The 18296-nt window shown below is 43.6% G+C and overlaps 1 protein-coding gene across 2 annotated transcripts in view; it reads left to right on the top strand.

Annotated features, from left to right (window-relative positions):
• Window positions 1-17781, top strand: part of tmem132e (transmembrane protein 132E) — a 327452-nt gene extending 309671 nt beyond the window's left edge. For both annotated transcript variants that reach the window (XM_069145923.1, XM_069145921.1), the window contains exons 8-9: window positions 8785-8979; window positions 13251-17781. In XM_069145923.1, coding sequence (XP_069002024.1) covers window positions 8785-8979; window positions 13251-14324 — 1269 coding nt within the window. In that variant the 3' untranslated portion in view covers window positions 14325-17781. The remainder of the gene's footprint in view (window positions 1-8784; window positions 8980-13250) is intronic.
• Window positions 17782-18296: the final 515 nt, after the last annotated feature.

Raw genomic sequence — 18296 nt, 5'->3', positions numbered from 1 at the left:
TACAGGTTTATGTCGCAGCTGTTGCACCCACTCCCTCTGCAGTGTGGGAAGCTGTGTAATTGCCTGAAAGTTTACACAACGGTTGAAGTTGCAAGCGAGGGTCATGTTTCCACTTTCCGCCGGCGCTTTCGAGAAGTATTACGTTTGTATTTCATCAGTTCATCCTCTTGGAAGAGAAGCACTTTCTGTTTTGTGCAAACAAGCATAAAGAGGCAAGATACATCTCGGTGCTTGTCAGCGTTAATTACCCTGATGGGAAGCATAATGAAAAACAGCCGTCATTTCAACAAGATGAAGGCTGGAGCTGGTAGAAGTCAGAGGAAATTAACCTGTCATTTAAGTCCAGAAAAAAGTTGACCGAGGTTCAATTCAGTGAAACCTCCTGAATATTAAACTCTTATCTTATTTGAAGTTGTCTTTATTCTGTCTGATGCTGTTAACTGAGGCTTCCTGTAAGAGGCTTTACACGTGTGCTACTTTATAAATCCATTTTAGCAAACAAAACAAAAAAGTTTGAAAACAACCAGATATATTTAAATAGTGTACATAACAGTATATATAAACTGATCCTGAAGTATTTGCTGCTTTAAATTCACTGTATTCCTTAATTTGTTGTCCCGAAATAGAAAATCTAATTTTAGAGAGTGCACAACAACTCGTTTGACTTTTCTTTGTGCCACAACAAAATGACAGTGGTGTGATATTTATTTATTTGTTTGTTTTCCTATTTGCATTACAAGTGAATTTCCAGCTGGGTGAAGCTGTATGTGTACTCAGAGATAAAAAAAAAATAAATAAATAAAAAAAAAAAAAACATCGTCTTCCCGAGCGGCAGCACGAAACAACAGTTTGACTCTGAGAAAAAATGTAAAGGGCTCTCAGTGCGCCGGGTTCATATAATGTCATATTCTGTTTGATAAGATTTCCCAGCAGTCTCAAAATCAGGCAAAAAGACATTATTCTTGGGGCGTACAGTGTGAATCCAGCGTCTCAATTAGAGGCAACGGCGTGTCCTTACACGATATCGATGTACTTTTAGATAGAACCTCAGTCGGTGCAACTTTAACTTTCAACCAGCAAGTTTCTTTCAAAGTAATAAATCGTAATCAAAATCTTACTGAAGGTTTCTATTGCAGATTCCTGCATTGCAGAGCTCAGCTTTCAGCTTCGCTTTAAAAAAAAAAAAAAAAACGTACCAATGATCCGTTCTCGAGGTCGTTTCAGAGCCGGGGCCTCCAACTCGTAGCTCCACTCGTTTCCGAGTAGATCGCAGGAGATTCAAACAATATGCAATATTGCAACCTGTCCAAGAGAATAACGATTAAGGAGTGCAGCAGAGGTTGAGGCTCCGCCCACAGTGAGACACACAGAGATCAGAGGACAGAAACACAGCAGAGACTCTCACACTGAGCTGGGAAGAAAACGGGGTGCTCATTAATTAGGTAATTAACATGAATACTATATTTTCGCCGGACTGTAACAGCGGGGCGGAGCCATTAGGCTGAATGCCACGACTTTTCAAATTAAAAGCCCTCCAGTTTCACACAAGGTCAGGCCGTATACTAGGTTTTGACTTGGACATGTGTTTCCTTCAGGAGGTGCAGGGGGTCCCAATCGAAGAGGAAACACTGGATTTTCATTGTTAATTCTTATATTAGAAGGTTTTATTCGATGATTTTACACGTTTCATTACATCTGTGTCATTGTATATACAGAAAATAAAGAAAATACCTCCCATTCGGAAACGTAAAGAAATGCACACAGGAACAAAAAACATGCGCATGCTATTGAATTTAAGCTGTTGTGATACAAAATGTGTGTGTTGAGTATCAATTCGTTATTGTTGACTGAAAAGAAGCTTATTCAGCTGGTTTGGGTGGAGCTCAGCTATGTGAATAAATGTTACTAAACATGAGTAGCTCTCGGACACTTTTATTTTGTCGAAGTAGCTTGGGGGGGGGGGGGGGGGGCCTCAGAGACCCCTTGTTTATAGTCACCTTCTCCAAACTGTTGTAATTTTCTGTGGATGCGTGAGGATGCTTCATCGGCTGAAAGGTGACTCAGGTGTGTTTCCGCCACGGTGGACAGTCGGCATCCACGAAAGCCGATATTCTGCTGCACTTTACACCCAAAGTATGATTTATCGAAGGCGAGATTTGAAGAGAGAAGCGCGGAGGCGCAGTTAGGACGAGATAATGCAGTGCGATGCAAGTAATACGCACTCGCATGAGCGATTGCTCAGCCGTGTTTGGTGAAGGAGCTCCGCTGGTCAGTGTCAGACGACCGTTCGGACTCATTGATCTCCCGTCTGCCTGTGAAATAGAGTCGCCGCCGTGGCCGCCGCCTCCCGACGTGACGCCACGCTCAGCTTCACATCACGTATGCTCAACGGTGACAGCAGCTCTCGGTGTAGGAACATGTAAAGTATACCCCCTCCCTCCTCCCCCCGCTTCACTTCCCCCACCTGCAGCACCGATGACAAATTCAACCCGGGAGCTCGGCCGGAAGGAGCCGCACAACTTCAGCTGATGTCTTCGCTCCGCCAGAGAGCAGTGCAGATGGCAGACATCGTCATTCACTACTTACTGTAGCTGGAAATCAGTATTTATCCCAGACTGTTAAATCTGGTCACGACAGCTCTGTTTACGCTCAGGTGTCACCCACCAACAACTCACTCCAGACTATTTTTTGTTAAATGTAAGCAGCTTTTCTTTCTTTTTTTCCCCTCTTCAATCAGATTTTTTTTTTTTTTTTTTATAAACAATGCCAAAAGAATCTAGTAATAAATAAAATCGGGCTCTCCTTTTAAAAGCACAGTAAAGCAGCGGCCAGACTGGCAGGAAAACAGTCAGTAAAAAAATAAAAATAAATAAAAAGCTGTCTGTGTTCACAGGTGGTAAACCAGGGACGGATCACGTTGCTACAGCAGCGCCTCAGCTTATTGCCGCAGTGAATCCTGTTCATGTTCAGTCAAGTTTGTCCTGACAAATCACTGTGAGATCGGACATATTTTTAGCCACGCTCCCAGCACGGCTCCACAGATTGCCGGGATGTGACTACTGTGTTGCAGACTGAACAGCCCCTCGAATGGATTCCCATTGAATTTATAGAATAGAAAGTTCATAGTTTTAGGTGAAATGTCACGATAACTTTCGGATGCATTGCCATTAAATCGTTTACAGACAGGCAGAATGAGCTTTTAACAACTCTGATTACCCCTTGAATTCCTTTTCTAAACTGAAATAACATCCCTAAATTCAGTCCGTAACACCTCCACAGCTGTGAGGCCAAAATGAGCAACCCCTGTTAAGTGTCCTCGTCTCCATCACCGGGTCGGAGATCTGAAAATCCTCCACCTAATGGGAACTAGAAATTGTGAAAAACAACCTGAGAAAACTAAGTGAGTAAACTCTGATGTTAAAACTGTTTTAAAAATGTTTACCTGCAATTTGATGCAACAGAAATGAAGCACAACAACCCTGCGTCAGTTTCTGTCATAGTCGTATACTGGACGACGTATTCGCTACGTTTGTGTGAACTCTCTGCAACCCCTTTAAAATCGAATGCAGGTTTCCTTCTAATAAAACATCCAGTTTCGTTCCAGGACGGAGACTTGTTCAATTTCCATCTACCTGTAAAATTGATCACGTTCTCACCAGCTGTACTTTTCTGTTTCTAATTAGCTCAGTGTGCTAACACGCTAATCCGTTGACCTCGATAAATATTCTGCGAGATGAGGAGGAGATAGTTAGAAGACAAGAATACAACCCAAATCATCTCCTGTTGCTTTTCATTCAGTCACTACTTTACCTCGTTATCACATCATCAACAATACGCCTTCTGTTTACACTCGCTGGATGCAACACGTTGCAGCGTCGTTCTGTTGGGGGGGATTTGTTTTTTTTTCCTGTAGATGTTGTGGGGAACTTGGGAAATCAGTAACTGTGGCAAAAGAAAATGAGGCAATCTGAATGAAAACGAAAACCAAATGGCTGCACTTTGTTAGCAAATGCACCCCGGAATACAGCACAAACATGGCAAACTGATAACAGTAAGGGAGAAAATCTTTCTCCTGGGTTTTCATTTTTAATGTGATAAAAGCCTGTTGGAAGCTTATTTTCCCTCTGAAATTACTAGCAGTTCTCACCCCTGAGTATTATTTTGAAAATCAGGAGTGCATCAGTGCCAACAGATTAAATAATAAACTTAACTGGAGCTGCACTCAGTTTATATCTATCAGATTATTTTTTTTTTTACAGACTTTCAGGAACGGACTGAAGCTTCTGCAGCTCCCGTTCATTCCGATTATTAATAGATTCAAAGCTGACAGTTTCAATTAAACTGAATGCCAAAACTTTCTTAGCCTACAAATGAACTATTTTCAGCTTCAAACAATGAAAAATTTATTAAATTCAAACTCTCAGATCGTGTTGACTAAACTGCCCTAAAACAAAAAGAAAAAAAAGAAAGTAACTTTATCTCACAGAAGAAAGATGAGAGCAGAAGTGTGAAAATGAGCTCGTCCTCTGAACTCACAACACTTTAATACGAGACGGAAACATTATAGTGAATCAAGGCGTTTTGGTGATCATTTATTGATCACGTGGGACTGTGAATTCCTTAATGCTTCAATTAGGAAGAGGTCACGAAAGGGCAGAAATTTTCGTCAGGTCGGTTCCTCTCGTTAACTTTAGAAACATTTCCACCCGCATCAGAGTGACAGAAAAAAAAACATGAATTTCAAAAACTTAGTTTTGAATTAGGTCTCCAAACATCCGTCCTTTCGATTTTCGTGAGTGCAATATCTCGTCAATGCCTTGAGGAAATTTCTTCAAATTTGGTACAAATGTTCTCTTGGACTTAAAAAGCAACTGATTCAATTTTGGCAGTTGAAGGTTACTGAGACATGTTTTTCTGGCCATAACTCAACAATTCATACTTTAATTCTTGAAAAACTTCACCTAAATGCCTAAAAGGATAAAATGACACACGTGATTGCAATTTATATCCTTTTGCTGTGCGAAACAAAAACAGCACTTTTCTGGCCACTAATCAACACCATAACTCAGGAACAGAAGGGGTGCGAAGCGTCCACGTTTTAGAACATGTAGCTCCTTTGCAGCAGCATCTATATTTGAAGCACCGTCGACTGTCGTGGCTCCAGCGTCTGTGTCCTTTCAGAATTAGCTCGAAATGTCTTTAAAGTCTTCCCAAACATATATTATAGGGGTCCTAAAAGGTGATTGATTGGCGGAGGCACACAACTATGAGGTGGCAATTCTATTTATTTATTTTTCTGTCCTCTCGTTGTACGACTGGCAACGGTGGGTGGAAACTGCTATGAGACCTTTTATCTAAAAATATCAGTGGATACTGCTCTTTTCCCAAAATGTGAGGTTGGCTTCTCCTTGTTTTATTATAGATATGTCTTTTATTATTTTATTTTATTATGTACAATATATTATATTTACTTTTTTTTTTTGGTTCAGTTGAGATGAAGAATTTGTCGACATGTATAATATACATACGGTCTACATGTGTCAAGTGAATCACCAAAAATAGTGGAAACAGTCGGAGGTTCAAACTGTGAAATCAAACTTTTGACTGCAGCACCTGATCTGTAGAGGCAAAGATATTTTTTGTTTTTAAATATCCCTGAAATTGGATAAATGACAGCTGAGGAATAAAAGCCAACACGCTTTGATACATTTTCCGCGTCGATCATAACCTGGAACGAGATTAGTTTCTGTGATTACATTTCTTAGTTTATACAACCAATGTACAATACGGTGCGTGTTTTGAGTTGTGTTTTGACATTTGGACGTAAATCGACGATATCGATTTTTAACAGTGTTAGATTTTCTTTTTTAGTCACTTTAATTGGCCCTTGAAAATATCAGCCACGGCTGAATGGAACTTCAAACAGCAGAAAATCAATTGTGAGCAAACAGTTTTCGGCGGCGGAGTCGTACTCCGTCTGACCTCAGGAGGATTTATGATCAGACGTGTTCGTACACATGAAACTGACTTCTTTCTGCTCGCGACACATGCCTCACCTCTCCGTCTGTATTCCTTCAAATGACTTACGGGCTTCACCTGTATTAACACTCCTCTTAAACTGAAGCTTTCCACCGAGATAAAAACCTCCCGCGATCGAGCTGAATGCAGAGATTGTTTTGTTGAGAGAGCGATCCATCACGCAACTTGCGTTTTTTTAAGCTTTAAATGTTCCATATGCTATCATACCTGCACACAACACTGTGTATGTGTGTGTGTGCATGTTTGTGTGGTGCCCAGTGAACCACAACTTTCCTTTCTGGCGCATTAATCCATCACAGGAAAACAATATGCATAAAGAAGTGGAACCTGACTGCAGAATTTCATAGCTACATAATGGTTGGGGTTTTTTTTACCTCCTATTTTTTGCCTTTTTTTTTCATTTAACTTTTCTATTCTTCTGTACAAGTTTTCACAATACTCTTTAATACTTAACCGTAATACTAAAGCAGCATAAAGTGCACACGGCGCGTAAAACTCACACAGCTGCAGAGAGGCTCTCACACAGCAGCATGTAATTGTTTCCGACCATTAACCTCTGTAGGTTAAAGGGACATTAGCAAAGAACATTATATCATTCTTGTAATTGTGCAACACAAAGTTTGACAAGTCATCAAGCTGTCTAGTTAGTGAGCTCCCACCGAACCGCAAATAAAAAAGGGAAAGTGTCACTGAAGGTGAGGATCTAATTTTCTTAACAGGAGAATACAGACGTTAATTAATCAACATCAGGCCACAGAGCTCCTGCTGCACACAGGCTGTTTCTGTTGTGTTTTTTTTTTTTTTTTAAAGGACACGGAGGGAAGGCATCCAGAAATACACAATGATTACATCGCTAATGATTACTCGAGAAGTCTGAACAAAGTTACAAGGCCACGTTGAGTTTAATGTTTAAAAGTTCCGGTAGTGGACCGAATAACAGAAACTCCTTAGTGTTTATCGTGAAATCGTAATCAATGACAAAAAAGGAGGCCCCGTCGTAAAGGTTTCAAAGAGGCAAAGACATCGAACAGCATAAACGTGTACGTGTCTTTTGGAAATTGGCAGAAGACGTTTTGACAATTTTGTGTAAACAACAAAAATAGCCGAGAACGTGGGAGTTTTTAAAAAGAGCAAACTCCCGTCTGGTCATGAGACGGTAGAGAAGCTCCAGACAAAAGCTAATATGTGTATTCAACTCAATATCAGGGCAAAGCGTGAAATGGACACGCCCGTCCGCAACAGCTTAAGCGTGAGATAGCTACGCTTTGGGCTGTCCAGGCGTGAGAGTTACACGCTTTTTTTTTTTCTGTAGTGGACTAGCGTGTGTACTGCACGTTCTGTCGGTGTGAAACTTCCACGCACGTAAATGCCCGGTTAACGGAGGGTCGCGCCGTGACTGTTTCGAAATTGACATCTGATACCTGGTTGGTGGATTATGAACGTTACGCTTTGATCCAAAGGCAACTGGACTTCTTTTAGTTCCTTGCAAAACCTTCGGCCTCTCACCCAAAAGGCTTCTTCAGTTCTGACGGACTTGAGGGGAGTTGCAGGTTCTTAGCTTCTCGTGGGGTCGTTAACACTTTCAGAGTCCTCAGTTTATCCCAAGACGACCAAACACGAGCTTCAGTGGCTGTGATTAAAAACGAGATCGGCCTGCCGCTGCACTCTCTCTCTCTCTCTCTCACTGTGTGTACACCGTGGACGTGCATGTGTGCGTCTTTATTAAATGCTTTTATGATCTCGAATTAATAAAAACCACCTGCGGATGCATCTGTTTCCGCAGAGGATTTGGCTCAGGCCTTCAGATGACAAACTGCGTCGCACCCAAATTATGTGGCACTTAGATCGGAGCCGAAGGCAGCACAACAAACAAACAAAAACAAGAAACACGATGATGAAAACAATCATGTAGAAAGCATCCCTCAGGTGAAGAGTCCTTTCATTTTATTTACCGTTTCATAATTGTCAGTCGGAATTCGCACCGCATCGAATTACAGCTTCCAGATATCGCCGGTTGAGATGTGTTTAAATGAATGTAGCTGTCTCGCTGTTTCAAGGTTTCACTCGGAGATGATCGGGGAAGCCTGTCGGAGCACCAGACCGATCACGGCTCCAGCTTTACACGCTTTTTGAACGCCAGCTAGACTCATAAAATGCTCGAGATGAAGGTGGAAAAGATTTCCCCGCCCGACTCTTAAAGACAAGGCCGCCGCTTCGCCGAACGACTCTTTTACTTTGTTTCCGTCCCGCATGACCTCTGGTTACAATTGCAAAGAGAAATAATGATATTTTAAAAAGTGCCCGAAAGTACCGGTTGCAGAGGCCTGTCAAAAGCCGAGGATTACCCAAAGAGGCAGGACCATCTTTAAATGGTTTTGGGCATTTCAAGTGATGACACCTCGCTGGGCACAAGTGTTTTGTGCGAACCGTCACCGTGAAAGCGTGCGGCTTCAGATTGTGCCTCGTTGTCTGGTCGATGATGGATTCCGTCTCGACTGAGGCTTTTTTTGTTGTTGTTGTTTGTTGCTTTTTTTTCTCCATGATAGACAGAGAAGCATTGACACATGGATTCAAGACGCACTGGAACAAACAACAGCACAAAACACTTTAATCCAAAATTGGCTTGTCATGGGATTTATGAGTTTCAGAAAGACAATAAAGCTGTTGTCTATTCTGGACTTAAACGATGGCGAGACAATAAAAACACTTCTTCTTCTTCTTCTTCTTTTTCCTTTCTCTCTGCAGGTGGAGTCTCCGCTGGCCGTGGACGCAGTGTTGGGAGAGGCGGCGTTCTCGGTCACAGATGACAAGGTTTCCATCACGGAGCTGCGTGTTCACGCCATTTCGGGCCTGACCCTGTCACTGCAGCCCAGCCCCGGCAACAGCCACACCATGGTCGCCAAGGCAACCGGCCTGCAGACACTCACTGCTCTCAAACAGGTACCACGGGGACTTGTGACTGTTCAGCTCGTCAGTGCACCTGTAATTATTTATCAACTGTTTCGTATCGGGGGTTAAAAAAGCGCTCAGTAACAAGTCAGCGTGCGTTACAACCAACCTCATTAAAATCCCCAAACACGTCCCAACGTTTTGGCACTCGTGAACAAAAAATTCCAGGAAGAAACGTCGAGATTGTGCCTGAAATATTTACGGCGCATTTTCAATCTGCGACTGTAGTTTGATAAAAAAAATTAAAAAAATGCAGTTTGCACCGCAACGCTTGCTACATATTCATGAAAGCTGTGTGTGCGCTGAAGGTAAAATGACCAGCAGTCTACCTGAGGTAAATAACAAGCGTTAGCAGCTAATGCTACTTCCAAATCACAGCGGCCCCACGGCCTCCCAGTGAAGCCGTAAGTGGAAATGCCAACATGTTGTTAAAAATATATCTATATCTAATTTAGATGGATGACACGATGCTAGAAAGAGGTAAACACAGAATGCTCTGCTCCCTTTCAATGAAATATTCATCCATATTGGCAACGAGCGAAAAAGTTACCCGGTGGACGGTTACATGTTTATTATTCTGGTTGTTTACAACAATTTCAGGTCCCGTTCAGATTCGGGGCTATTTATTTTGCATTTGTTTTATTGTTGTTCAAAACCAACACACCTTTAAGCAGGACAACATATCAAATCCTTTCAAATCTCCTTTGGATCAATATTCACTTGCAACAGAATTAAATTAGAATCGCACTTTGTCACGCTAGTATTGTTTGGCTTTGGATCGTAGGATATTCAATTTAATTTAATTCAATTCAACTCAATTCAATTTGATTTCCATAGCGCCAAATCCTAACAGGTTATTAAAGTCGTTGCAACAGAACTTTACAACATTATACAGAGGAACCGAACGAGTCGACGTTTCGTAGGTAAGAACCAGTCTATCTATTTAGAGACATAAAACCACATCAAAAGCAGCAGCTCTGTGGGTGCGTGGCTCCTTACGTCCTACAAACACGTCATAGTCCGTGTTCCTCTTTAATTCTGTCTCCAGAGGTGGTCACGTTCAACTTGATTTGCAAAATCCGTTCGCTGGCTCGTCTTGTGTATCGACAGGCAGGCGCTGGTTTCACTTTTTCAGCAGTAAAATCATTTCCATTTTAAGTCTGTTAAGCTCGAGACAGCGTTGTTAGTAAGACCACCAGATAAAGGCAACTGCAGCGGACTAAGAAGTATCCTTGGAGCTGTTTTATTACAAACTCCATATTAGCCAAGCCTGGCAAACCTCTCCTGATACGTCCAAATACATTTTCCCGAAATGGATTTTATAGCTCAAGTGAGAAGCGAGAAGACGTCTGAGTGTGTGGCGGGTGGGTGGAGGTGGTGGTGGTGGTGGGGGGGGGGGGCTCTTTCTTTGCCACTGTCTCTTCACACAGGAGGAAGGATCTCTGCAAAGAATTAATTGGCAGCCCTGCATCACCTCGGGAGGAATGTGTGTATGTGTGCGTGTCTGACTTCCTCTCCATGCTTTTGCCCTTTCATTGGCCTGCAAGTTGCTAAAAATGCAACGACAACCACATCAGCGAGAGAGAGAGAGAGAGAGAGAGAGAGAGAGAGAGAGAGAGAGAGAGAGAGAGAGGGGCGAGCATTAAATTCCAATTTTTCTTGCTTTCCGCTTCTTGGCCACCTTGAAATTTAATTATTGTAATGTATTGTCCTAAGTGCTCTCCAAGGCCGGGCCATAAAAGGCAGCCAATTCCTCTGCCGGCAAAACTCTCCGAGGACTACTGGAGCTATTTCAAGCCATTTGATTCTGTTTCACAGGAAAACTTTCTAAATGTCCTCTATTACTCTAGAAATGAATGAAACACATAAACTATGGATGGGGAGAGTTGGACAATCAAGGTCTCTTTGCATTATTCTCTTTTCTGCATGACAAAGTTCTTTCAGTCCTTTTAGAGCCGAGAGGCTGCGGCGGTTTGGTGGTTTATTGTCAACCGTTTCTGTTGCTCACTGTTGCTGCTCAAAAGAGCAACTCGACGAAGTAGTTATGAAGCTGAATAGAACATCTGCATCCCGAGTTGGAGCGAATATGTCTGAATAATATTTACACTGCTCATGCATATTTTATAAATCAAGCTGTTTATGTTGACGTCCACATGTACTCCTTGACGCCACGAAGCGCAAAATCAGGAGAGTGGTGCAATCAAAGATTGGGAAAGTTCCCCCCCGTAATGCACATTACTTTATAGAAATGTACAGACTGGATTGATTCATGAAAGCAGATATGACATATTTAATGTGTAATTTAATCGCCCGTCTCCGCGGCTTTCCTCCCGTGCCGTCATGCTAAGAGGAGGTTTGCCTCTAGGTAGAAAAGGCGGGATGTGGTCTTCGACTAAAGCTGAACCAAAGGGATTTTTTTTTCTTCTGAGGAAATTGGTTGCGCATCTGCGTCTAAGTACTGATAACCGTTGGACCGTTTTTTAAGAAACAAAATGTCTCCGTCTTTGTCGGCTGTCCCTAATGGTTGGTTGCTGATGTTTAGAAGGGAGCTGTGTGCAAAAGTAGGGGTGCGGGGGCGGGGGGGGAGAGGGGGGGGGCTGTCAAACGCAGCCTTGATTATACGGGACACCGGGGTTGTGGTTTACTCGCCGGCAGATGAATGTTGTCAGGTTACAAACCGTGTTGGAACGGAGGCGAGTTTTTTTTTTTTATCTGGTTCTTCTCCCTGTAGGGGAGCACAGACAGTGAAGAGTGAAGGAAAAATACCCCCCCCCCCCAAAAAAAACAAAAACAAATGCGAAGATCACTCGGGGCAAACGCACGGGAAAAAAAGTGGACTCGTCACTCGTGCGCCTTATCAGTGCCGGAGCGTTCAGGACGACGCGGCCTTTCCGCCTCCTTCTGCCCTCCGTGGTTGAAAAGCAGTTCGCCCGTGTGCACATCAGAGGCGGGCCCGTCCCGTGTGCACATCAGAGGCGGGCCCGTCCCGTGTGCACATCAGAGGCGGGCCCGTCCCGTGTGCACATCAGAGGCGGGCCCGTCCCGTGCGCACGTCGAGGCTCGTACCGAGCGCCGGGGTACTGCGGATGTTCCCCGTACGCTCTGGAGATTTAGGGATTGGAGCGAGTCCGGGACTTCAAAGGCTCAGTTGAGAACAGTTATTCAAATCGCGGTCAATGCCATGAAAGAATAGGATCTGCAGCATTGAAATATTCTTTTGCAGCGTTATACGGCGGTTTTCACAGGTTTTTGACACTTCTTTGTTGACGCTAACGCAGCATGTTGTTTACCACGCGGCCTGAAAGCTGCTCGCTGTAACTTTTCTCCTACCGGGGGTAAGGAATTGTATTACGCATCACCGTCTGCACTTTTCCGTCACTCCATTGGTCAGTTTACTGGCCGTCATTTGTCTTTCATCTCGGATCAACTAGACACAATTATAAGCCCCGAAAATAATAGATGTACCATCATTGCTACTACAGTGTGTGGCTTAGAATTGAGATCACGCGTCTTTTTTCCCCGATGTAAATGTTTATTGCTTTCATTTACCTGACAGAGAAGACAACAAGAAAATGTGCTATTCCGGTGAAATACTAATAATATTATCAATATTGAGATCAGTCAAGAAAATCTTGTAAATTTCAGATCAGTCGTATCAATGAAAATGGAATAAAACACTGAAGACTTCAAATGTTTCATAACTACAGACTTCAGAGGATTTATCATCATTGAGGAACCTGACGGAGAAGATGACGTCGCATTTAAACAGCAGAGAAATCATTGCGATGTCTCGCAGTTTTCCCCGCAGGCGTGCGCGGTCCTGCGAGATGCATGATATTCTCAGCGGGCGGGCAGAACTCTGCAGGATACCCGTCACGATACCTAAATATCAACTGTGGACGGCAAAAAGGGGAACCAATCACCGAACATAAAAACAATCATCTTCAGTCTCCCGTTGTGTCTTTATTAACCTTTGAACCAGTCGTTGTCTGAGCGTCGTCATCTTGCTGGTGTCCCTCGCTCTGGGTTTACTTTTCTGCCGGTTTCTTGCTGCTCTTCATCGCGAGGTGTAACGCTGCGTTGCTATTGGTTGAGGGAGATTGCTATTTTATTACAATTAACTGTGCGGCCTCTGTTAGTGACAGATATCTAAATAATGTAGCGATCAGGAGAGTTCGTGCAGTCTTTGGTTTTCAAGTCATCAAAGTTATTTCGTTTGAACTTTGCCAACTGAACTGTATTTCTCTGTTTTTGTCTGACAGGAGGCGAGTTTATCTCTCTGGATGCTCTTTAGTGACAACACAGCCGCCACTCTGACTTACTTTGATCCCAAAGACTACAACCTGAACGCCTCCACGCTGGATGACAAAGTGGTGTCGGTGTCCCAGGAGCCTCAGCTGCGCTGGCCGGTGGTGGTGGCGGAAGGGGAGGGATCTGGCGAGATGGTGCGCGTGGAGATGACCATCTGCGAGGCCTGCCAGAAGACCAAACGCAAAAGCGTCATCGCATCCGCCGCGGTTCACGTCAAGGTCCGCTTCGGCCCGGAGGAAGACTCGGAGGAAGAGGTGACCACGGAGGGCGAGATCGAGCTGGCGCCCGTCACCAGGCGTCCCGTCGTCGATCCGAACGTCAACGGAAGGATTTACGAGACGTCTAACGAGCAGCCCGCCAGCGTTCCCATCGACTACACCAATTTCCCCACGATAAGCAACCAAGAGCGTCCGACTGAGAGCGACGAAGAGGAGGAGGACGACGACTTCATGCATTCACCTCGCAACATGACCGACCTTGAAATTGGCATGTACGCCCTGCTGGGAGTCTTCTGTCTGGCCATCTTGGTCTTCCTCATCAACTGCATCGTCTTTGTGCTCAAATACCGCCACAAGCGCATCCCGCCGGAGGGTCAGGCCAACATGGACCACTCCCACCACTGGGTGTTCCTGGGAAACGGCCAGCCGCTGAGGGCCCAGTGCGACCTGTCGCCGCAGCAGGTGGAGAGTCCCAGCAACGCGCTGGAGGGCGTGCAGACCTGCTGCCACGGGGACCACCACAGCAGCGGCAGCTCCCAGACCAGCGTCCAGAGCCAGGTGCACGGGCGGGGCGACGGCAGCTCCGGAGGCTCGACGAAGGAGAACGGCGAGGAGGCCAGCTCACCCACCTCCAAGCGCAAGCGGGTCAAGTTCACCACCTTCACCACCCTCCCCACGGAGGACCTGCCCTATAACTCCATCCCCATAGCAGATGAAGAGGACATTCAGTGGGTTTGCCAGGATATGGGCTTTCAAGACCCAGAAGAACTGCACGACTACATGCGCAGAATAAAAGAAATAGCCTGAGATAAGAGGTGAAGCGGCGCTCTCGGCTTTCTAAAGAAAATTAAAAAAAAAAAAACGTTCCTTTCTATTTTTCTCTTTTTCACCTGAGTGAAAAGATCGTTTTTCACAGACTGAAAGGCCAACTGTTGTTTTGATTAGGGTTTGTTCCATTTAGTTTGCACAGTGCTGTGATCTCATACACACTCACACGGAGGAGATATTTTCGAGGAAGCCAAAGACTTGACCGGAGGATCTCAATCAAAGGAGACGTCTGTAAATCTCGGCTTCGGCGAACGCGTGTCGTCGGGAAGCCGAGCCAATCGGGCCGATGTGAGCGAGCCGCTCCGGCCGCTCTCGTACTTTTCAGGATGTGATTCTAGAGAACGCCTGACAACGGACAGGAGCTCGGAGGAGGGACGGGTACTGGTTGTGGCTCGGTGGGACTCCGCAGTACTGTACCTATTCCAAACAAAGAGGCCTTTGATGAACAAAAAACTGTCAAAGACTCTCCTAAAAAGCTACGTTTAAGAAAATAAATGATCTTTTTTTTGTTTTTTGTTTTGTTTTTGCCAAAGTAGGAAAAAAAAGCGTTCTTTTAAATGGCGAAACCTTCTTCATCGTTGTTCTTGGTGCAGCACACTCATGATTTGTACTCATGTTCATTCCTTACATTTTTCTACATTTCATAGGTTAGTCGACAAAGCAGTGCCCTACTACTAGTCCTCATGGTCCTGAACAAATCTTATTGCCTTATCAAAAGAAAAGAAAAAAGAAACGGTCACAGTTCACCTTGTTTTTTCGAGACGGCGTCGCACGAGAGCGACGACGCAAACGACCCTGCGACCGTTCTCGAAGGTGGAAATAGAAACGGAGCTCGTGAGGATCGCTGACAAGTCTTTGCATGGACGAGTGGATCTTGAGGCACAATCAGCAACTCTTTTCTTTTTTTCTTCTTTTTCTTTTTTCGCGTTTTTTTTTTTCTTTTTTTTTTCAAATTTGTAAATGTTTATATTGTAATTATATAACCATTCATACACGCGACTAAACTAAATGTGTTATCATGCATCACACGCATGCCGTGTCCAGGCCCCGCATACATGCAGACATTCCTCTCTCCAGTATATGTGTATATACCGCGTCGAGGTCGGGAGTCGCTTCGACGAGCCGCTCACTCCGAGGCGGAGGAAAGTAGTGGGAAGCTGGTTGAAGCCTTGAACATTTTATAGTCTTGTGGTGGGTAGCAAAAGGTCCCTCTCCCCTCCTCCTCCCTCCCTCTCCTCCCTCCCCCTCCCCCTTCCACACCCACCCCGCCCTCCTCGGTAATGTCACGGCAGAACTGGTGACTTGTTGAACGTGATCTGCTATGCATCAGAACTGTATTAGATCTAAACTTCTTTCTTTTTTTTTTGTTGGATGATTTATTTCCCCCTCCCCGTAGTTTGGCTGGCCTCCAAGCCTTTGATGGAATAAAAAAGCGTACGCTGTACCAGTTGGAAAACATTCTCACTGAGCACAAGACCCTCTAAACTCTGCTGGAAATGTCATCGACCCCCTTTTTCAGAAGGTTACCCGAATATATTATTGATTTTGCTGCATCATTTAAATCATGGCCATCCCGCGCTGACACGCTGTTTTCAAACACACCGTATTATGTACGTCGTCCCTATGTTGTTTATTGTTTCCGGTAAAAAACAAAAAAAAGACAAAAATCTAGAGGGCACAAATGAACAATGTGAACAGGGAGGGGAAAAAGACAAAAAGAAATAAATGTTGCAGGAGTTGTTGGCGACGGTGCGACGGCGTGGTTGTGAGAACATGCAAACGAACCTCCGGATGCCGATTGGCTTCAGCGACGGAAATCAGAGCGGTTAAAAAAAAAAAATCAACGCAGCCGGTGTTGAAGTGTAAATTGCTGTCTTTTAAATGTTTACTGACACGGTTTTCAGCACTAGAGCAGAAAAAAAAAGAAAAAAAATGAATAAAATAAAATAAAAAATATCCAGAGGGTTTTGAAAGAGCATAAAATATTTTGTGCGAGATTTTTTTTTTTTTTTTAACCAAAAACATTTGCGAGGCAGCCAGACACGCGTAGTCAACCGAGAGCGGGATGACAGCAGAGCTAAATAGTGTTTTTAATTGAAGTTGCCCTATTAGCGTAGCATTTGCTTTTCTTTTTTTTTTTGTCCTAGAGTGGATAACTAAAGATGAAGGTTGATGTTCCAGCTCTGATCTCACATGAAACAAGTTCTTTTCAGGACTAATGACACAAACATGAGCTCAAAAAAATATGACTTTCCATTTACTTTCTTTTAATTCTGCACCGTGCCTCTGAGCGCTTGGAGTTTGTTTTTTGTCTTTTATGTTTTAACTGACTGGCCGACTTCGGCGATTCCACGAGCAAACAGACGTCACTCGTGGTGATAACGGGTTTGAGCTCACGATGTGTTTTCCGTTGCTTCTCAACTCGAACCCTTTCAGCAGAAACTCAATCCAGATTTACTCTCTCTGTGGCAGCTTCGAATTACACTAAAAATATGGATTTAAAGAAGTATTTTATACACAGCTTCATATTCCCTCTGACTAATCAGTTGAATATAATCTGAAGATGGAAATTATGTACAACAAAAATCCTGGATTGGGACTTTTAAGGATTTGGTTTTACTGCATGTCCTCTCTCCATGTTCCTCCTTGTTAAAAAATCGAATAACGTCCTGATTCTCGTGTTTAATTATGTTCCAACGGCGAAAGAGAAGACGTGAGGTTATGTTCTTTTGGCGGTCGAAGCCGCGTCCATCCTTCAGCCGCGGCGTCGTCACGAGAAATAACAGTAGCAGCAAGAGTTTCAGTTTTAAACTTCAGACGATCGGTCTCTCAGGATGAATGTAGAAATCTTTACTAAAAACCTGGCTGTTTTCTGTGTTTGGTGTTAACGTGGTCAGCCCGAAATCTGGTGACATTACTACAACAGATTAAGTATCTAATAGCAGCTTTACGCACAGTTTTTAATGTCGTTTTTTAGTTTTAGCTTTTTAGTTTTAGTTTTTTTGCTGATTTACTCACAAAAGTATGTAAATATGTTGCACCTTACATGATACATCTGAAAAATATGTTATTTTTAAATCATTTTTACATCCTACATCCCCCCTTTATATCCCTTTTTTTTTTTTCGTCGTCTTCTTTTTTTGTAACGCTGCTTTGGTAACATGAAAACTATTGCTCAATTTGTATTTTTTCTTCAAGCTGCTAATAGAAACTTGGTCTTCTTACAACATGTAAATGAAGATCTTGAATTGTATCCCCACCCCCACCCATGGTGAACTGTGCACGACGTGCACGGCCTGGCTGGCTGTGCCAAGTAACCACCACACTGACTATAATATTGTAATGTACAGAGCACTGTTAAATTTCCTGTATTCTCTTGGAAACAAACCCTTGTATTTTCCCGTTATATGTAAAGTACTAAAGAAAAATGCAATACACACAACGACAAAGTGTCATTTTTACTTCACTCGTTTGCAAGAATGAGAATTTCCCAGTCGGGTTTTTGTGTGTGTTTTGTCACGGTGTCGACTGGATGTCGGCGTGAATTATATCTTCAGCCTGCAGCAGCTTCATATATGAAGGAAACACTCTGACCTTGAAGGATTTTGGCTCGTTGAGCACTTAATATCGCACAAGAGGATTGGTATAAAAATCACGTTTGATTTACGCGCTATGTGAAACTAATGGCTTTGTACATTTTGCAGAAATTGATGATTTGTTTATATCTTGTTTTAACTTCCACTAATTCACTCATAGAATTGTTTTTTTGTTTTTTTGTTTTACAAAAAAGGGGAGGACGCTTTCATACGAGGTTTTTTTCGTTTGTTGTTTATTTCACGTACCCTCGTGTCTGACGTGTTCCTGCCGGGGTTGATCACCTCCTGGCTTGAGTCCGACTTGTGTTTGAAGTCGGTGTATCACTGCTTTTCCCCCCTCGCTGTGCCGAATGCA

This window comes from Embiotoca jacksoni, unplaced genomic scaffold (assembly GCF_022577435.1).
Source record: "Embiotoca jacksoni isolate LCO1_2020_lvr unplaced genomic scaffold, fEmbJac1.0.p SCAF_13, whole genome shotgun sequence".
Classification (NCBI taxonomy): domain Eukaryota; kingdom Metazoa; phylum Chordata; class Actinopteri; family Embiotocidae; genus Embiotoca; species Embiotoca jacksoni.
This window is presented reverse-complemented; position numbering and strand designations above follow the sequence as displayed.